This window comes from Dromaius novaehollandiae, chromosome 8, assembly GCF_036370855.1.
Source record: "Dromaius novaehollandiae isolate bDroNov1 chromosome 8, bDroNov1.hap1, whole genome shotgun sequence".
NCBI classification, from domain to species: domain Eukaryota; kingdom Metazoa; phylum Chordata; class Aves; order Casuariiformes; family Dromaiidae; genus Dromaius; species Dromaius novaehollandiae.
The window spans coordinates 32,752,465-32,774,791 of record NC_088105.1 but is presented as its reverse complement, the minus strand read 5'-3'; the positions used below and the strand labels follow the sequence as shown (position 1 = coordinate 32,774,791).

General features: G+C 41.2%; 1 protein-coding gene across 2 annotated transcripts in view; it reads left to right on the top strand.

The window, feature by feature from the left end:
• TRABD2B (TraB domain containing 2B) overlaps positions 1–22,327 on the top strand; it is a 315,314-nt gene that overhangs the window by 264,944 nt on the left and 28,043 nt on the right. For both annotated transcript variants that reach the window (XM_064516186.1, XM_064516185.1), the window contains exon 6: positions 14,936–15,205. In XM_064516186.1, the coding sequence (XP_064372256.1) occupies positions 14,936–15,205 (270 nt within the window). The remainder of the gene's footprint in view (positions 1–14,935; positions 15,206–22,327) is intronic.

Sequence of the window (22,327 nt, the reverse complement as noted above, 5' to 3'; positions counted from 1 at the left end):
TCTGTCTGCCTCCTCTGTAGCCTTGCTTTAGAACAGGATTTTTTATTAGCACTGAGAATTATCATAAATTTACACCCAACAGTCATAACTCCCATTGACTTTAGTGAGAAAACAGTTGCTCCCACAGGGGATGAATGTAGTGGTTAGTATTTGGGTGTTTCCCCACTCTTACGCAGTATGGGAAGTCAGACCAGCTCAAATCTGTGTGTGTGTCATTCTCTACCAGTGGCAGTTTGCAGAGGAATTGGGACTTAATTTGGTGCCTTTGTTTGTGGCAAGAGCACACCGAAACCTCTCTCCGCTCACTCCCAAGGAATGTGTCACGTCAGGGATACGAGGATTTTCTTGCTGACCTGCAGCAATTCTGTGGCAGTCAAAGTCCAAGAGATCCAGTATCCAGTGCCCTGTCTGGCCACTAGATTTGAATCCCCTGTCATTGACCCCCAACTTCACATTTCCAAATTACTCTTGGAAAAATAAAGCCAGTCAAAGAAATACTTCTGTCGAGACAGCACATCCCTGTTTATGTCTGAACAGCCGATATGAATGTGGAGTCCCCCGCGATCAAAGTGCATATTCACAGAGATGAGCCCCATGTTGTGTTTGAAGTGAGTGCAGCACTTTGAAACAAAGATGAAGCAGGAATAAATCAGGATGAAGGATGTGGGGCATTAACTACTTTACATGAAATCCCTGCTGGAAAGGCATGGCCAGTGTTCCAAAGTTTTCCTTGGAGACTTCTCGGAAGTTGCATACTAGCCTATTTGTGGAAAGCTAAACAGTTCCCTATTGTCCGTGATGTGAAACGCTTCCCAGATAAACACTTTCCTCTTCGATTGAGGAAAAATGATACAGTTTGTCCAGATATCTAACACAAGGGACTACACTGGGCTGCCACTCAGCCTCTGTGATGTTGCTGGTTCCTGTTGGCACTGAGCTTTGTTAAAGGCTGTAGTTCATACAAAGCCAACGTCGTTAAGAAAGGACCAGGTTATTGAGTGAGACTGCGATAATCTTCAAGAGCTTAATAGCGTTGTGGGCCCACATCTTTGTGTCTCTGTGTTCATTATACGCTTGGAATGTAAATCCCAATCCACACTGGCTAAACCAGGTTCACATGGATCTCAAATACTTTTGTGATATTGTCTCCTCCTGGTTTCAGAAAGCAAAAGAAAACATTGCTAACTGAAATACACTCATGTGATTCTCTGCACAAGGAGAGCAGTAAACCTCTGATGCTATGGTAGGTTTAGGCTGTAATGTTGCCTGTGTTTGCAGCATTTTAAATCATTGCTCAATGAATTATTCTCATCACCCATGGATTCAAGGCATCAAATTCCATCACAAGGAAGATCCAGAGGTCACTGCATGAACTTCAGAGAGATCAGGCTGATGTCAGAAATCAGCTGTGCTAAGAATCAAGGCTGTTTAATATCAGGGTAATATTAGTGGTGGTTTGGTCCAGTTATTGGATGGCTTTTCCTCTACTTCTCCCATCCAGGCAGATTCAGGTCTGAAGGATTGTGGTGCCCTCACCTTGGGCACACAGTTTTGCTGAGTGCCTCCTTCCTTCCTCCACAGTATCACCTGGGCTGAAGACCTTACCCCAGGAGCAGTGGGCACTCCACTCATTGAACTAGAGTTCATGGATGTAGTAGATCCACAGATAGGTTTTTTAAAACCGTTTGGCCACATCAAACCTTGCATTTGCATTTGTGACGCTGCAAACATCTTTCTTCCTCCAGAGGCATCTGATTGCGTGCTAATGTTAAATGAGAATTTTGCATGTGTATCAAGCTTCTACAATGATTATAATTTATATGGCAAATGAAACTGGGAAGTGGAACTTCCACTGATCTGTAACAGGTATTGAGTTTAAATCCCTGAGGCAATTTTGGATACATGCCCCTCGAGGAGAAAGGACACTGACTTGGAAAAAAGCAAAGTAACAGCGTTTTTGTTTGCTTGCTTGTTTTTCACCAATAAGACTATGAATTTAAGGCAATCCCTATGTATTTAAGCATTTACACTGATAGTAATCATTGCTGAACGGTGAGCAATTCCCACTGAAAACAGTGGAGGACTGGCACTTGATACCTACAGACAATCAGAACTTTTTAAAATCAAGTCACTGAGCAGAAGCCTGATTTTAGTTTCTTCTTTAACTATTGGGTTACACTGTCCCACCTGCCTCCCTGTTTCTCTCCCCTTTCTTTCCAAGAAACCCGTGGTCCATCTGTGAATAACAGACCTCATGAAGTTTAGGGGTCCTGTGGGATTTCTCACTATTGGAGTCTGTGGTGTCTAGGAAGGGGCTGAGCTCATACCTAAGCCTTTCCTCATAAAGTCTTTCTCCTTCCTGCTTATTTTCATGTAAATAAGGGCTTACAGTGTTACTGATGTCTGTGCTATTTGGAGAATTCAGTTAAAATTGGCTGTCAGATTCGAGAGAAACAGAAGGGCAGACAGATGTGTTTGCAGAGTGTGATCACTTTCTTAGGAAACTAAGCTAAAAGGAGCATTGCTTGAGTGCCCTGTGTCTCTTTTAAAAATAAACTTCTGTGTCTCCAAGGGCCTGGTGAGGCAGCCCTAAGCATTTATTCTCATTGCAGAGATGTGAGTCAGATGAGTCATCCTGCTGTTTTCATTAAAACTTCTTACATGGGTAGCATCTCAGCATGAGGAGGCAGTTTTACAGTCTGGCCTGAGCATATCTGTTTGTAGTACTCATATGCCCCCCCCCTCCCCCCCAGCAGTGTGTCTCTTAATCTTCACTGTATTTCTTCTCATTATTTTCCTGTAAAATGGGGAGTTATTCCCATTATATGGATGGAAAACTGGGGCATAAAGGGTTTGTAACTTCCCCAAAAAAACTATGACAGCACAGCTGGTTTAACCCTAGTTTCTCACAGCTTTAGCCACTGGGCAGTCCTTTTGCTGTTGGGATTTGATCAAGTGCACTCAGGACTATAGGAAGAGTTGCAAAGAGAGCTGGCAGCACTGTGCTGCTCTGAATAAGGACTTGAGACAGATCTCTGTCACGGCAGAATATGATAGGGGTGTAAACTGAGTCTCATATTCTGTGCCTAAGACTCATCAGTTCCTCTCAAAACTTTCTTGTACAGATGTTTCCTATGTGGAACCCCTTCTAGTGAAAGTAGGAGATTTATACTGGCTTTCTTGTTTCTGGTTTGACTTTTGTCTATCAATCTAGCAGTTGTTGTACTCAGACAGCTGCCTGTACAGAACTGATCTTAGCTGCCAGGGCAGACAGCAACAGCAGAAAAAAAAGTCAACGGCTTTCTATGTCTGACACCAACATAAATTCAACCCTGCTGTGCAGACAGCCTACAAGAAACTGGAGTTCCTTTGGGGCCCTTTTGGCCAAGGCAGCATCCCCAGCCTATGCTGTGAATTCAACACTTAAAGTGAAAGGTGGTCTGAGATAGAGGGGAGTCCTTGGTTATTAAATCTTACTGTGAAAGATGAAGTCCCTTATGAGAGAACTAGCGATGAATAGTATTCAGTGTTTTAAGAAGCAGTGGCAAAAGTTGAATGATGGCTGCAAGGATAAAAGTTGAACCCTTGCTCCTCCAGATCCTTTGAAAATGCAGTTTATATTCCAGTACAGGGCCTGTGCTGCAGAAATAACCTGATCCCATCAGGCTGGTAGGAGGGTGCGCTGTCCATGGATAGAGAAGACAGTTCACTTTACTAATATAGACGGAAACCCAGTAGCTTTAAAATAATAAGATATTCTGAGAATTGAAGAGTGATTTTGAGATGAAAAGCCAACTGCCCGGGAGGGAATATTAACTGTCCTGTAATGTGAGCACAACCGCAGCACCACCTCAGAAGAAGTCCTGGAGAGGTTGCTCTCAAAATGTTCCAGCTTTGCATCCAGAGTGATAAGACGTTAACATGACTACTAGAACCCCAGCCAAATGCCAGGCATAGTTTTGATGAGAGTCTCTGACGTCTGTTAGACTTGTTCTAAGTGATATTACATGCTTTTCAGCAACCAGGCTGTGCTAGAAATGATAGGCTGTGATACCCTCTCAAACAACTGGCACTTAGATAAAGTATTTCCAGACAAACAAGCAAATAAATAAACACGGACTAAGAAAACACACACGCACATACAATGGAGGGAGGAGGCTTCCTAAATGACATAATATGCTCTGGGGAACAACAGAACGAGTGTTTTTAATTTCCCTGATGTTTCATTTATTGCCATGTGGGGTTCTCGTCACAGGAAGAGAGCTGGACTTGCTTGTTGGTTGTGTGCGTGTGTGCATAAACAGTTTTTGTAGAAGGTAAGTTTGTTCAAGCTTGTAACAAGAGCCATTTGTCATTCACCTTCATAAAGCAACCCCAGTGAAAGTTTCAGCCACTGCCAATCGCCAGTCTCGTTAATTATTTTTCTTGATGGATTAAATCTGCAGAGATTACACAAAAAGCACCTGAGGGTGTTGGTACCACTCTGGAGTCCTGCCAGTGAAGTTAGTTGGCCTAATTCCTCTGATGGGCCAGCAGAAAGCCACCTGGCAGGCTTGCATGGAAATTCCCTCCTGCTCCTCCATGTAAAGATGAAAGGCACCATAATTGCCCCAAAGACCTCTCGTCCCCTTTTTTCAGGGGAGGCTGTTGGTAGGGGACCTAAGTGGACCTCCATGCCTTCTGGTGGCCAGTGCTAACCAGTTAGACCCAAGAGGAAGGGTCTTGATCTACAGCAGATGTCAAAGAAAGGGGCTGCGAAGGCTCTCACTGTTGTACTGGTGAATAGTGTGTCACTGTGTGCTGATGGTCCTCTGACTTTATCCGTGTGTTATCCTGTGTTACCCTTAGAGCATCAGAGCAATGCTTGCTGAACGTGTGCATAGTTCCTTTCTGGGGTTCCTAAATTCAACCGTAATAACAACAGATGTTGAAAGGAGGGAGAGACATTTTTGCTTAAGAATAAATGAGGTGACTTCTTGTTTTATTCCTTATCCCATATGAAGTTGTACTGAGCTCTGAATACCTCATCTGTCTGTGTCTCACAGGTGTCTCACAAAAAGACTTCTTTTCTGCTTTCATCTTCTGATGAAAGCATTTAGGAATGCCTGTAAGGGTCCTATTCTTTTGCAATGTGAGCATCCCTGCCAGCGTGCTGGGGAGATCCTCCCCCACCAAAACTGGTGTCAGATGAGATGACGCAGCCCCGGAGAGCCATTGCATTGTAACGCTGCAGTCCTTCGCAGCACCTGGGCAAGGTGCAGCGAGAGTTTTCCTGATTTAGTGGGAGCAAGATCTGGGCCCTATTACTTGTAACTAGCCAGTAATATATGTCCAGGTTCATTAGAAATCAGTCCTCCTTTCATTTCTGTTTGTGACCTCAGATGCTTTGTGGATATTTAAACTGCATTTCAAGATCTTATCTCATAGGTTTTTATTAACAACCAAAAAGGAGAGTAAACAAACTTCTTTTCCTCCCTAAGGCTTCACCACTGAAGTGCATGCTTCGCCAACAAAGAATTTTAATGGAAAATTGATTTGTTGTTCAGAAACAAGAAGCTGATGCAAGCAGCTTCATCAGTATGAGTTAATATAGAGTGGAAACCCAGGTTAATATATAGCAAGAACTCACGTGAAATTAATTAACATTAGATTTGATAAAAACAGCATTAGGCATTAAAGCAAGTGGAGTGTAGAGGAAGAACTGGCCTGTCTCCATCACGTGTTACTGGGGCTCTGTAGACTACCATGCAGCAAAAATGCCCACAGACAGGCTGAAGGATTGTCTGAACAGGGTTTCTGACAACTGTATTGTTCTTTTCTTGGAAACACTCAGGCCTTGTGATAAAAAAGATGCAGATGGGCTGTAACAGTATTTTAGGAAATGGCAGACCAGCCTCGTGTTCCTTTTTTAGCTCAGCAGCCTTTAGTGGCTAAGCAGATCAAATGTTTTACAATGTCAGCTAGAGAAAGAGGAAAAGTGGATTCAGTGTAACAGAGATGTCAGGATCTTTTACAGGCATGATATTCTTATGACTGTTAGGTTCCACACTTCTGCCTGCTGCTCATTCTAAGTGGTCCATGTCTCTATTCTTCCAGAGATAGCAGCTGCTTATGTGTCTACCTTATCTGTCGTCTTGCAAATGTAAGAGCCTGGATTCAGCAAGGTACTTAAGGAAGACAAGTTGCCATGCTTGTACAGATCTGTCATCCATCCATCCATCCATCTGTATCTCATCTCTTAGAGGGCCCAGCTTCAAAACATCAGAGGGAAGTATAGGAAACAACACCAGGCATATGCTGAATAATCTGCCTCTAGTTTAAGTCTGAAGTCAATGAAAATGTTTGAGCCAGGCATTTGGTAACTTTCTCAGTTGATGTCTCTGTAGAGAGTTTATTTTTAAGATGTGATGGAAAATGTGGGCTCCCGCAGATGTTTCTCTCTCCAGAGGATCCAACAGAGAAGGGAAGCCAATTCCCAAAGGAGAAAATCTGGGAACAGAATTCAATTTGGACTGCAAACTAGTAAAATACAGACAACAGTTGTGTATTATCAGTAATTCCACAGAGGAATCAAAACTGAGCAGCCAGGTTTTTTTGTCAGTCTGTTTCTTAATCTTGAAACCTGTCTCAGTGATGACAACTACTGGGATGGAACAAATTCATCCACGCTTTCTTTTTCAGTCTTAAACAGAAGTCAGGAATGGTTTGGGAATTACATAGCTTGAGACAGGAGAATAGCTGTGCAGCTGAGTAGCAAACCTGCCTTACATATGGCTGGGTAGTTCATATTCCCAAAGGGCAATTATGGCTGGAGACAGCCACAGACATTAGGAGCTCCATGGACTTCAAGTGGAAGGAGAAGGGAAAAAAAGGGTTTGTTTAGCCCTTGTCCTGCTTTCCATCCTCTGGAGTCTGAGATCGTAACTACTGAGATGAGTTGATGGCATTTGGTCACCGTTTTCTAGTTTCTCATACATGGCCCAAACCACTGTAAATAGGCTATAGAATCAGAACTGGCCCAAAACCTAACCCCAAACGGAAACTTTGGAAATGCTGGAATTGAACTCAGACCTTAACAAGCTCAGCGTTGCGGATTGGGCCAAATTGGATAAGAATTTTATGTTTTTCAAAATCTATTTAATGATGGAAGTTAATTCCCAGCACCTGAGTAATTCCGCTGTGTATAATTAATATGACATCACCTCGTACTAACAGAGAGAGCTCTGAGATTTTATAAAGAGGAAGCAGAGCTCACATTGCCCAGTAAGTCCACCATTCTTCTTTATTAAAGTAATATATATGTGTCTATTAAAAAAGCTATGGTAAGGGGAAAGAGCAGTATATTTACTCTTGTTATTAATGGTTTTCAAGCAATGACAGAAAAAAATGTACAGAATAAAGCTTGAAGATATTCCAGTATAATAAAAATGCAAGCCTAAAATCTTCTTTTGCGGGGTAATCACACCACTTCACATTCTTCAGAAAACCTGTGCATTCTTGACAAATTTAGGCAGAGGTCAGAATTTCCACTCTAGAGGAAATGCTGATACTCTAACATTTGTTCCTGTCCAAAATCAGAGATGAAAAGCAGAAATACTGAAAATTCATTACAAAGACAGCACTCAAAAATTTATTAGAAAATGATGAAACATTTCAGTTCAGCATTATATGGCAACGTCTTTTAGTGGCACTCTAACATACAGAAGTTGTAATTTGAATGTCAAGCCTCTTCTCTCCTTTGTGAACTAGACTTCCAGAAAAAAAACTGGATGTCCCAAGGTACCTACATAGCTCTCCTGTTGCACCAGCACGCTTGATCAGAAAAGAGACTGTATTCAACTGTGGGATAGGTATTCCAGCCAAGGAACTGTAAATACAACTTGAGTGAGGCACCAAAGGGAGCTACATTATGAATATTTTGGCTAAACCAAATTATGCGGATGGAAAATAGCTTAGCAATAAACTGGTGGGGTGATAATGAGAAGGTGAAGACTTAGGGAAATGGAATCTGAGGGTAGGCTCTGAGCCCTCCTCTATGCCACAAGAACAGAGAATCATCTTATTTGCTAATTAATGTGGGAGATGGAATGAAGACTGGACCTTCAGCCCGTCCTTCCCTCTGTGGGCACAGCCTGTCTTCAGAGGCTGGAGAGTGCAGCTTGTACAGCTTACGCTAACCATGGGTGAACAAAGGATTATTCAGTTCAGGAATTGAACCAAGAAGTCAAGAAGGGAAAATAAGTTCAGAGCAAAGTGAAATGGAACATTTGGGGGACATTTTTAAAGGCAGGGGTCGGGTTTTGTTGTTTTTTTGTCACTTTTATTTATTAGTTGGGTTTTTCATTTTAATTAAGATCAATTTCTAAGCAAAAAAGGCCACTTTGTAGCATTTAAGTCTTTGAAAACAGAAGAGTCAAAAAAATAAAATCAAAAGCTTTGTTCAGAAAGTGCTGAAATGAAACATTTTGCTTTCCCGAAATGAAAGATGTCATTTGAAAATGTGGAAATGGCATGTTACAAATTTTTCAACTCTCTTTCTTCAGCAAATTCAACCGTTCAGATTGCAAAAAATTTGCATTTGTTCTCCTGTGCCCCAGATCAGCCCCATTTTTTAATCGAATGGTAAAGACAACGGATCTATTTTACTCACTTCTAGCTTCCATTTTATGGTTTTTCTGCCTGGGAAGGAAGACATCATTATCTAAGGGAATGTCTCTACCTCACAAGTTTTTCACTTACTCTATGCACGGAATTGAGAGTTGGCATATAAATGTGTGTTCTGAGGACCAAATTCCCTTTCAAACCAAGGTCACAGTTCTTAAGCAGTAATGGTTCTTCCCAGAACTATACCCTGACATGGATACTGAGTCCAAAGGTACCTTCCAAGTTCTGTGTGGACCTTAATGTAATTTAGCAGCTTAAACTAATTTAGCTGCTTGTGGGCTGTAGTAGACTCTGGTCCAAAAATGAAAAAACAACTTTGTTTCCAAATTCTGTTTAAAAAAATATAAATGCTCTAACTGTGGCAAACAGTCCTAAATAAAATAAGCTCATATGTTAATTAGAGCTTTTCTTGGGTGAGTGGATAACCAGTGATTTCAAAATTCTCCTTTGCCGTCTTTTGAGCCCAAATTCATCCTCAGTAATTTACAGCAGTTACTGAAGCGGCTCAGATAAGTTAGGAATGCACAGTCACTGGAGGAGAGTGGTAGGTGGTTCAGGTGCTAGTATGCCGGCTAAGTCACCAGTCTGGGTTTTGATCTTTTTTCTTTGACTGTAGAGAGAACACAGGGTGACTCCATTCTAAGCAACTTGGCTGAACACCTGAAATCGTATGGGAAGAATCCAGTCCTCTAATTTCTTCTGTGGAATTATTCTGTTTTGCAGCAAAAAAAAAAATGCTTTCAACTTGAAAGAGATGAACTCCACAGTGGTATTTACCAGGGTCTCCTGGTGTGTGAGAGACCGTGGTGTAAATCTGTCCTTTACATCACTAGTGAGAGGCCCTATAAGCTATGCTGTGGTGGGTTAGGATTTCTGCCTAGTTTTCTGTTCTCCCTTTGTTGCTTGCCCAAGAGCTTTGAAACTCTGAGCTTCATCGTAGCATGGGGCAGAAAAAAATGTGAAACTTTTTGTGGGACAGGACATTCCGGTGCCCGTCTCGTGGGCGTGCATGACTATTCACTCTGAGAGCTGCATAAGGGAAAAAAAGGCAAGAAGCAGATGTCTCTGTGGCCTGTGGCAAGGGGTGGAAGGATGCATGTGAGGGACCGAAGAATTCTTGCCTTGACAAAGACTCCCAAACTGGAATTTATGAGAATCCATCTATAATAAAATGCTCTTAACTTAGTGTCTGGCTGTAATCCTGGTGCATCCCAAGAACGGTGGCATAAGGATAAAGCTGCTGCATCGCACATTCCTTGCTATCACCACAGCTTGTCTCTTGATGAAACAGAATCTTCCCTTGTCTGACAGCTTTGAAAATTAAAATAAGGAGTGAAGGAAAAACCTCAGCCCTGTTGCTGTATTTGGAAGCACGTGGAAAACATGGCAGTCTTGTGAAAAAACTTTTCCATTGCTCAAACTACAAACACAAGATGCAAATAAGAAATTGGCAACCTTGCATTTTAAAAGATTCTGCACATATCTGAGGGAACTGAAACGCTACCACAAAGCAGCTGAAAAATAGACTGAAGACTTAGTTGTATGGAAGACATGTACGGCCAGCAAAGTGCTTTAAAAGGATCATCTTGTGGAACAGGTTCCCTGTTGTTATTTTACAGGAATTGAACTGACTCTGATTCACTCTGTGGAGGAGGTCATCTCCATCCATTGCCAGAGCCCCAGGGCAGAAACAGCCCGCTGAGCTGCAGAAATTGAGTATCTGCTCTGTGGGGTAGCAATGCTTGCCCAGTGGCAGGGAGAAATACAGCTGGATTCCCAGGTGGTTTGGGGTTGGCTGAAAGTGTGATCCAAGCAATTTAAAGCCTGGGAATTACCAAAAGAAGCTACGACAGGCCTTCATATTGTTAATTTGATTTTTCTGACCAGAACCACTCTCTAAGCCTAGCATATCCTGATGATGATTCAAAAATCTGTTGTCAGTGCCAACACATAGAGACACTAGAGGCTGCAAGGAAGAGAGCAAAAACTGAGACAATGTAATGGAGCATAAACTGCTTGCATGTTTCATTTTTAATTCTTGATAAGAATTAGAAAAAGATGGCAACTCTACCAGAAGTGAAACAAAGCCACAGGGCATTAATCATTTTCAAGAATTAGTAAGAATAAAAGTTTTCCTGCAAAAATCACTGTGTTTTCTATACCTTAGGACAAAGCTACATAGGAAATTTGCTCAGACTCACAGGTTTTCTTATTTGGATTCAGAGATCTTGTTTTGCAAACTCTGCATCCCAGGAAACGAAATCAAGGTCAGATATGAGGAAAACCCACCAAAGGGCCTGAAATAGTTTTAGTTTCTCAAAGACTGTATCATGTGGGAATGACAGATTTAAAAATGTGTAGAACCTCTAATCCTGGAGTTGCATCAAGTTATTCTTGAAAAGTCTCTAAGATCTTCGTGTAGACTAAGACATTTGGGAGGTATTTTCTCACTTTTTCTTGAGAAAAGCCATTGTGGCCTGACAAACTGAAAAATAGCCCTGCTTTTTCTCTGGCTCTAAAAATAACCGTATATCTTGAAAACCAGTCTCGGTGGTAGTGGAGTACTCAAAAGAAGCATACTATATTCATGTGGTTTCATACAGTGCAGCTATGCTAACACCGTTCACTGAAACAGAGACCAAAGGAAAGATGCAAAAGAGTCCATGAAATGATCCATGAATCTAATGGTAAATCCCCACCCAGTGAGGAGGAGATGTATTGCTCAGGTATCCTATTGCTGATGAGGGTTTTGTTGTCTTTTGGCAGAATGTGAATAAATTCAGGCATATAATACATATGTACATATGTACATACATTTGTAAATGTGTTAATCTTAAATTTACGGAAATCAATGGAAAAGTTGCATTATTGATATTGTTGATATGCAAATGTTTATCTTTTTCTGATATGAAAGTCTATTGTGCTTTGAATTAAAATAGCTCTAAACATTCTTACAACATATTTGAATTAAATATCCATATTTTGTTGGATTCAAAGTTTTGTTTTTACTTCTGGTAGACTGTCTGTAGGGTGATGATTTGGAAGCACTGAGATCTCTATATTTTATTACATCAATTTCAAAAAAAAAATTCACTCATATTTCTGAAACGATGACTGGCTTTTTGTTACTGTAGTGGTATCTGATTTTTTGGGTCTTTTTCTTCTTCCTGAACTCTGTGTGCGTGATTATGTTTTCATTTCTTAGGAAGAGATACTGAATATACAGGTGTTTGTACCACATGTAATAAACAAAAAATAATGAATATATATACATGTAATATGCAGCTGCCACAATGGAGCAATTCCCTACGCGCCAGACTCTAAAGTGCAAGTGGTTAGTTTATAGCCCTCTTTAGGTTATAGCATTTTAACATTTCTTCAGTGTTTATTTATTCTCTTCCCAAAGAATGTTCTGAAATATCGAGTTTACAACCTGTGGCTCATGTGATGGTAGTGGAAACAATTAAGCCAGAAGCTTTCAAAGCTACCACTGGGATTTTGATGCCCAAACTCATTAATTTTAATAAGAAATGAACTGCCAGTCCTCTTAAGTGGTTTCTAAAATCTCAGCCCATAAAATCACCTCTCTACTGGTTCCAGTTTACTAGGAGTTCAGAGCAAGGTAAACATGTGTAACAAAAAAATAGGTGTTAAAAGGTGGAAATTATGTGTTCAGATGTCTCTGTGAGCATTCAAGGATCCAAGTGGCAGCCCCAGCCTTGAGCTGGCAGATGTGAACTGAAACAGGGGCTGCTCCTCCCTTCAGTGTCTCGGGGAATTACTGAGGCAAGACCACTGCTGACTGATCAGAACATGAGGCCCAATTCTGGTGAGACGGGGTAGAAATTTCAGTGGAAACAGAAATCTTGCAACAGCTCAGTTTCAGTTGGGAGCATCACACTGCATGTCAGCCTCAGGTTCTCGCATCAGCTCTATGCTCTCGCCTTCCTAACGGGCTTCGGCTGACCATAGCCTTGTGGCCGCGGTAGTGCTCTTCTCTCTGGTGTGCAGAGGGAGAGCCAGGTGGCAGGCAGATGTGGGTTGCAGGCAAGTTCACAGCACACAGTGGGGTGAAGAGAGAGGCACTTGCAGTAGTACCAGTGCAAGCTGTCTTTGGGCAGTAGCATCCAGCCTGTATTCCCGTTGCTTTGGCATAAGTGCAGGAGGCGAAGAGGTCAGGGCTTTTTTGCTGCCATTTCATTACAGTTATCTTTGTAAAGATTTTAGAAAACATTACGTTTGAGGGGGTTGATCCAGTTTCCTCCTAGCTGTCTAAAACATGATAACCAAGGTTGCACTGTGGTATCTGCCAGGCCATTAAATGGCTGCATTTGCATATTGATAATTCACTCATCTGCCAATATGGCTAGCTAAAAATTAACAGCTGTCCACTGTGGCCTGAGGGACCCATCCACTGAAAATCCACGAGAGCCTTTCCATTTACATGAGCCTGGAGATGGCTTTGCTTCAGCCATGACTGGAGGGGTTGTCCTCTGTCTCCCACAGCCTATGGAGAACTCTTGAAAGCTTTGGAGACTTCCAAGATCTTTCAAAGAAAGCTCCTGCGCTGAGGAAAACTCATGCTCAACATGAATGACGGAGCAAAGTCTTATGGGGGAAAAATATCTAGAATCAGTAGATCTCTGTGGTATGAAATAAATATGGAAAGAGTATCTGTGTTAGGAACTGACTCACTGACCGTCTGAATGCTTGGGAAAAAAAGGAGAAATATTCTTTTTTCTTTTTTTAATGAAAGCAACCTTGGAGAATTTTAGAATTAGTTTTAAAAAGTGTCTTTGTTTTTTGTATCTGTCTTATGATCTCTGAAGAAGTACATTAGTGTTGGCTAGGACAACGTTACAGTAGTTTTTGCCAGTGGGTCTCATGGTAGTGACAGTTGATACTCAGTAGCTATTGGAAGAACCTTTAGTAAATCATCAGGCAGTGGAAACAGAGATGACCATCTTGAGTACTATTGTAATGGACTTCAAAAAGAAAAAAAACCCTGCCATTAGTAGTAGATGTGACTTTTTTTGGAAGAGAACAAAATGTTCCATAAATGAAACATGTGGTTTCACTTGCAGCACATTTTGTACATTGTCACCAATGAAGTTTAGGATTTTTTATTACTTTTTCATTAAAATGTCTTACTGGTTTCACTCAGGAGGCAAAACTTTTCACGTGGCTTTAATTGTTTCTGTCATAAAAGTCATAGCATCCATGTAATAGAAATAGTTTTGCAGACCACAGCTTTACATTGACTATTAATTTTCTTTCATTTGCTCTACCTACAAGTCATTGGGCCATCCCAGAGACAGAAAAAGTTCCTCTCTTGCAATTAAGATAAAATTCAAAGTCGGACCAAACAGGAATTTCTACTAAAGTTAAGGAAAAAAAATCACTTTGTGTCAGTACTGTTTTATTAGATTTTTATTTGGGGTATCTTAGCACAGAAATGTAAGGTGAAAGGGCCACATATGAAATGAGAGAGCCTGTATTGCCTTTTTCAAAAATTAGTGAAACTCTAGAAGATGAAAACAATAAAAGGCTTTTTTCTGCAGAGTTCCAATCAAATGCAAGAGATGGTAGTATTTCAAACAGAAGGAGTGAAGACCGCTGGCAATATTGTTTCAAGATGGCCCTGGACAGGTCATTTACCCCTTTTTTTGCCTCACTTGTCCATTATACAAAACTACTGGAGTTCAGGTCTCTTACATATCATCCCAGCATCCTACCTATTAGACCGTGCTTCTGGGACCGTCCTCATCACTATTCCTAACTCAGATGAATAAGCATAATTATTCTTGCAGTCAAGAAAATTATTTGTTTTCCACAGAAGATAGCCAAAGTTAAAAAATGGAGAAGGGAACCTGTGTTATCCCATTAATTTATGTTCAGCTTCAGTTAAGGTATTCATTAGTTGATAATCTGTTTTCCTCAAAGATAAACCCAGTTTTGCCATTTAACTTTCAGCCCAAAATGTGAGGTGATTTTGACCACAACGAGCAGACTTTAAAGCCTATAAGAAATAATTAAAATGCCAGGAAAGGGCAATAGTGTATCATCTGCCTCTTCACTGTTTTTCAGTTTAATGTCCACTTGATACTTTCCTAGGAAACTTCTCTGTTGTGTTTGATCACTGTCCCCAAAGCCCTTGTGCTCCTTCTTAGAAGCCTGGAGCACCCACCAAGTAGCACAGTCCTCTACCTCCGCCTTTTCTTAGCATAATCACTCGTTTCTACATCGAATCTTTCAATGTTGTATTTTGCAGTTCAAGGACAACAAAGACAAGCCCAGCCTTAGAGGGGTCGTCTGCAACTGCCCTGCCTCCTGTCCAGTTTTCTGAGCAGGTCCCACTGACATCTCCTTCTCTGAAGCCGCTGCAGATGGATGAAGAAGACAGCCTGTCTCCTCACCTCCTGCTGCCAGACAGCATCAGCCAGCTGGAAGAGTTTGGCAGGCAAAAGAAATGGCACAAAAAGCAGCACAAACAGCATCGCCAGAGGCAGTTCAATGACCTCTGGGTTCGGATAGAAGACAGGTGAGTCATAACTTTAATGGCTTCTCTCCTTCTCTTCCTGCTGTCTCACGACTAGTTCCTCTTTACAGCTCCCAGCTCATTGATTAGGCCAGGAGAAGGGTTGGAGTAAGGCTGAATGGGAGAGACAGGCACTGAGCTAATGTTTTTGGAACATAAGAACTAGGAGGAACGCTCATAGACAAATCTGACCAAGTAGAAAAGAGAAAGAAAGCTAATGCTGAGAATATTTTAAATATTCAAAAACAAAGAGTTAGCAGGGTGAAAATAGAAAAAATGATAAGGGAAAATATTCTGTGTTTGTCCTCTTTCTTCCAGAAATTATTTTCTAATCTTTACTGTCAATCTTCAGGCCAAAGACCTATTTTTCCAACCATTTAGAATATTTCTGAGTGTTCTTCATATTCTGGCATATTTGACTTGTAACTTTCTACCTGTATTCTGGTGTTGATATTTTGTAATGTTTCAGACAGCCCCAGCGCCTTGAACACAGCAGTTGAATTGAGGCATTCTGACTGTAACATTTGTGTGTGTGCTTATATGTCTTTCTGTCTGTTTATCTGTCTGTCTAAATATATCTCTATCTTGTTACAGCAGGATTAGGGCATGTCACATGTAAGAATCATGGAGATTCCGTGGAGAAGGGAAATAGTGATTACTATATGTTGCACTTGGGAAACTGAGGCAAGGGCAGATTAAAGCTAAGGTTATGGATAAAACTTGTGATATCACAAAGTATTGAACTCCTATTTCCTAGCTTTTAGTCTTCTTCCTACACCATAAAATGACTGTCAATTATACCCTTAGATTAGGTCACATTATAGAATATGTATTAATTAGAGCTGTTTTGCAAAATCCTTCTAACTCACCATTCTGCTTGTTCATTTTTATTCTCTACACCAGCTAGGTAGCAGCAATATGACATCTATTTGCCAAAGACCAAATTTATCCTGCCCAAAATGAAGTACTTTATATAGGCCTGTATGTGAAGAGAACAGAAATAGGCACATTTTCATGGCAATTCAGATCTTGGTCTGAGGTTAAAAACTTCCAGTTAGTCTTAGAGCAAGATGAATCTGGGCCTTCCTGTTTGACCAGTGATCTTGACATGTGCCTCTGGGATGCCTGTGTATTTTATTATCAATCTCTAAAACTGGGTAAGCTCTAAGTGCAGTTATCCAGGCAACGTCATGGACAAGGGAGGATAAACAGCCAAGGCGTTTATATAAGTGAAAGAATTAAAGTAATCGGTTGTAAACTCACTGCTTACCTATGCAGGTAATTATTATCTCTTTTGGGGCTTTATTCTTATTCCCATTTTCGTAGCATCTAAATGCTTTGCAAGTAAAATGAGTCCAAGTCTCTCAGAGGCTTCTCACTTCGCTGTGGAAAGAACTCTTTATTTGTGTTCTGGGATTTTTTTCATTATATTTTTTATTAAAGAGGCTGTTGCTTCATTGGCATTGCGGTTTATTGTATTCTTTTTTGTTGTGTGTGTCTGGTGTAAGGGTTATTACAGTGGTGCATATTAGTCTTAATATAGTAAGGCTTTCTGTGAGGTTAATGCCACCTTTGGTAAGATGGATCAGATTCTGGATTCATCTGTTCTCTTCTCAATTTTTGTTCTGTGGTTGGATCCTCTCTCCAGAAGACCTAAAAGCATGAGTTAAAAGGCATTTCATGCTACATAGTTCACTGCCTCAGAGGTAAGGCACTTTTCCGTCCTTCTCCCACCTGAGGGATTCCAAGTCGTGGTATCCCATGATGCTCCAGCATTTCACAACAGTGTCTGGCTCAGCTCACAGTGTTTGTAATGCAAGTAAGGCCCTTAAATAGTCAGATCTGATGCAAGCCTGGACTTTAGCTACATTCCTCCTGACCCCATCTTGTCTATTCAGAGAAGATATGGGGTCTGGTATGATATCGTTATGGAACTACACAGCTGGGAGCTTAAAGAAATGGTACTTGCATAGCTTTCTGAGGCTTTTGTTTTTATTTCAATATGAAATGTTCCTAGGAAAAGTCTTTAAAAGCATAGTTCCCCAGGTTAGAGTTAAATTATTTTTGACCCATACTCCTTTGGGATCTCATCTGAATCAAAACCTTTTATCCCTTTACTTCCATTAATAAGAATGGAGATTGGGATGGGGAAACATCAGTTTCTGCTCCCACCAAGCTAGTGATGAACCAGACTTGGTGTGTCTCTTGCCTTGCTGAAAGATCCCAGAGAGATATTAGTGGAAGATCAAAGCCCTAGAAATGAGGAAAGGCTGAAAGAGAGGAAATCTGCCTTAGTGCTTTCAGATGGTTTTAGTGCTTCTACAATTCTGGAGTAACTTCTGGTGTTTTCCTGGAAACAAAACAAAACAAAAATTACAAACCATTCGGCTAAAATCAGAGACTCACAACCAGCTCTGGTTTCCCCATAATTTGGATGGGGTCTCAATTTTCATAAACCAGCTGCTGCACATTGTGCTTTTGGCAGTTGCGTTTCATCAGCATTAATTGCAAGCTCTTGTGCAAGGCAACAAACTGCGTGTACTCTCTAACCGGTTCCTTTCTGACTGGCAAGGATAGAGCAGAGATCTGTGCATGTCACCAGACTTTGTAGCATGATCAGTCTTGGGAATATACAGCTAGGATGACTAATGATATGCGCAAAGGAGTAAATTACCTATGCAGGAGAGAAGTGTGTGACCTCACGTTGTGTTGCCTACCCCACAATACTGTGCTGGTACGCAACAGTGGGACTGTAAACGCACATCGTTCTTGGATGATAAGCAATGCAGTAGAAGTTTGCACTCTGGCTTATCCTGCAAATCCACTGTGCATTTGCATGTGTTCCAATTGGAGACCTTCATGTTCAATGTGGAAAGACAGGCTGGATGAAGTGAGCTGTATGGATATTGTCCTATTTTGGGCTATGGCCCAGTATTTCCAAAGGGTTCTTCTTCCAGTTCATAGATGTTTCCTAACTCTCCTGTCTTCACCTGAAAGTTGACTAGTCCATGTTTGAGACAAACTGGAGCGTTAAGTGTAGAGGGATTTGGGTCATTGTTATGGGTTTTTTTGGTGTAAGCTGTATAAAAATCATTGTTTCCATGCAAGCTCTTCAAAATTCAGCTGTTTCAGCTGCCTTTCAACCTGGAAAGTCAAAGAGAAATATACAGGTGGAGGACAAATCCAGGTGAATTTAAACCAGATTATTGGTTCTTGTATGAACCTCATTGAACTGTGAAATCACTGTGGTTAATACAGCTCTTTTCCAAAGCTTTATTGACTGTGGATTAGAGGACTTTTTGAGCCATGAATTGCAGGGCTTTTATGGACTATGGATTACCAGGCTATCTCATACACTCCCATGGAAATCTTAGGGTGTTTTTTTAAGCTACCAACACAGAAACAAAGGAAATGAACACAGGAGAACAATCTTAAAGGAACATCAAAGGTCTGACTTTAACCTATAAAAGCCAGGAAATCCATAATTAATGGTTCCACTAAGACTTCAGCTCACACAGTCTTTCTGGTCTGCTCCAAGGTTATAGCTACAATCTGAAATGGTCTCATGAAAAATGAGTCATCCTTTAATGTCACACATCATTATTAGTATTTACTTTCAGTTATACCTTGGAGATTGTCCTTTCCTTTTTGTTCTGTCTTAACAGCTGAGGCATTTGAGTTGGCACCCCTGGGTGGACTGTGTTTAGATTTTTGTGTTTGAAGGTTAGTACTGCTGTGGAGGATGAGAAGGCTTCTGCTCTGTCTTCTCCCTGTCTCTGACAGAGCTAAGATTTGCTGATCTCCTGGGTAAACAGCTACACTGAACAATTCAGTGAAGGCTATTAAAAACATAAAAAATGCTGATGAAATGTGTGGTTTCCTCTCCCTTCTGCCTTCTCCTCCCAAAATCTAAACAACATAAAAATGTCCTGCCTGGCTATAGTTTGTGTTTGAAATTATTTGTCAAAAATGAAATGGCGATTTCAAGTAGTGAGACTTTTTTTTAACTATTTGCTTTTGCAGAAATGTTCAGACCTGGAGTCTTTCTCTGGGAGGAATTTGGGCTTGGACAAAACTAAAACACTAGCTAGCTCCTGTAGCCAAAGCCAACTGGGGCAGAAGGGAGAGCAGGCAAAATCCTTGAGACAGAAGGCTGCAGCCTGGAATACAGAGTGTGTTGTTGTTCCTGTTGACACTGTGTTAGCTAAGCTTCTCTTTGTAATGTATGTAATTAATTACAGATCATTCACTGGAGTTTTATGATGAGCTGTTAAGTAAATTGAAAGAATGGAGACATGCCCATGACATTTTTGAGTAGTGAGTGAAGGCCAAATCAGTATCACGCCTTAGTTCTATCAGGCAAGCAGTTCGAGGGTACAAGCAAAAATTATCTAAAACAACAGAGAACCTCTCCCAAATGCGGTGGAAGCACTGGAGCTCCCATGGGCTCTACGGCAGGACAGGAGAAAAGCTTCTTGGGAAAGGAGAGGGAGGAGAGTTAGTAGTTGAGAGGGTATTTCAGGAGGTGTGAGGGTTGGAGGGACCTCTGGCCTCTGTGGCATGTGAAAGAGAGAAATGAAGTGGTGAAATGAGAGCATTAGAGAGGGCATAAGGGGCAAACCTGGGTTAATTCCCACCACTGAGGAAGAGATCTGGGCAGACGTGGCATTTGGGAAGGCGCTAATAGCACACACAAGCTTCACTTGTAGAGAAAAGAGGTTCAAGGAGAAGAGCTGTGATCAGAAGAGAGAAAAAGAGATTCTTGTGCCAAATTTAAGTTTGGCCCTGCAAAGCCTACCATTAGTGGAAAATAAAATGAATTCCTCTTGCAATTGGAAGTGGCATTGCTCTGATAGCCTGGTGCTGACTATTCAGCCTCAGATGAATGCAATAACATCACAAATATCAATTTATTTTAGAAGCAACAGTTACTTTAGGCAAAAAAGTTATGCTAGTGATGGATGAAGGGAGACAATGTGTAATAAACTACATGAAGTGTGCTGGTATAGAGTGAACTTTATCAGTTTGGATGGAATTTAAGCACTTAGCCTGTTATCCTTTCTTTCAAGACAATGCCGTGATGGAAAACAGAACGCTGTCAACTCAGACAAACTTTTAATTTCACTTAACTGCATCTGAAAGGTAAATTTCAGTAAATGAATCCAAATTGCTTCCTTTTCACAACACACGGTGCTGAAATACAGTACTTAACTTCATTAAAGAAAAGGCTGCTTTTCTTTAGAGGAGACCTAGACACTTTTGAAGTCTAGCAGGTAAATTGTGGTCAGATGATTTCCCTCCATATGGTAGCTTTGAGATTGAAATTTCCATCACTGGGGCCTTGTTTGTTTAAAGTACTCTACCACCTCTTGACTAAGGATACTGCTCAAAGACTGCCTACCTACTGCTGCAGACAGGGGAGGGGGGAAATTTCTCACTACTCCACTCAGCAGAGAAAGTAGCCACCATTGTGCTTGCCCAGTATTCAGGCTAACCTTGTCTAAATGCCAAGGATTAGAAAGTAGCTTCAGGATCTTTCTAACTTGTTATGGTGTACCTGTCTCCCAAAGAGACCATTCTGGTAGCCAGCAATAGCAGGAGCGTAGGTACATTGAAGTCGCACCTTCTTTCCCTTGTTACACCTGTTTTGGAGGACATGCCTCTCTCAGCCTCTCTGGTGGTCCTGGCTGTAGGGCTGGTGAGCTGAGCTTTTTGCTCTGCATGGCCTAGATACTCCCTTCACGATGGGGAAATCCTCTGGGGTTCATGTCACCTGGATTATGCCAGTGTTGTACCTTCCAAAAGGACAGAGAGATGGAGAGTATCTGTGTCTTATTGCTGTTTGGGGCTTAACTGTGTTGTGTGCCCCTCTGGCTTTTCTCCAGCACTTCTGTCTACCATTTCCTTCACAGTTCTCCTGGCAGGATTTTCTTCTCTGGAAGCTTTCATGATCACAGTCCCTGTCAGTGATTGCCTCAAATCTCCAGGGCATAGAATAGAAACATCTATTTATCAGAAAAAATCTCAGAGATTGACAGCCCAGATACAAGAGCCTTCTGCCATGCAGAGTGGTCTCACAAAATCTCACAGACAAATTCGCTCTCCCGATTACTCTGAGGAAGCTTTTGAACTGGCCTAAAATCTGCTCTTAGCTTGCCCAATTTCCCATGAGCTCAGGTGGATATACAGGGGGTCATAAGAAGACATTTTGGGTGCTGATGCAGTTTTGTCAGTTGGTCCTTCTCCTCTCTCCTCACATTCCATGCTTCTCTCAAACTTTCAGCCTTGCTTTTGTGAAAGGGGTCTCAACTCCTCCTGAGCAGAGAGCAGCAAAGCTTGGGCAATGCTGCATTTTTCCCTTCTTAGTTTCTTACTGTTTCCATTTCATCCCCTGTAAGGTAAGCAGGTGTCTTGATGCCTCCTTTAAACAAGCACCAGTGTTAGCACCTCTCTCCTCCTGCCCTTTGCACAGCCCTAAGTACACAAGCCCTCCAGTGGAAATAAAGTGACAGCACAGTATAACTCAGTGCAATATAAATAAGAGGTAAATCTCCTGACTCTAACATATGATATAGTGATGACATATCGTCTGTCCCTAGATGGTTTTTATTGAGGCTTCTTGGATTAACAGGTTGGTCAAAGTGCACAGAATGTATTAATTAAAACTGTGAAACGCGCTCAGCACAGAATTCTCTCATGCATTGCAGTAAGGAATGGGAATCTTGTCATTTGCGTCCAAAACTCTAGAACTCTAGTGTGTCCATGCTAATAGACTCTCCGTGTCAGCTAGCCATGAGTGATAACTTCCTTCACCTTTAAAGCCAAAGAGTTAATTTGTTATTCTCCAGATGGGACTGAAAAGACGTGCAGCAACCCTTTCACCTGCTAGATTCACAAAAGATATATTTGTTTTCTTCATTCTGTTAGGTTTACACCATTGAATTTTCCTTGTTCTCTATAATGTGCAGTTAATAGGTGATGAAACAAACACAGATTGATGAACTTCAAAAAAATATAAGCAAAAGCCTTGCATATATATCTTCACTGTCATTTAAGTGTCTCACCATCAGTATGAACTATACTATGAAGCAGTACATATACTCTATTTTAGTGGAAGTTCTAAAC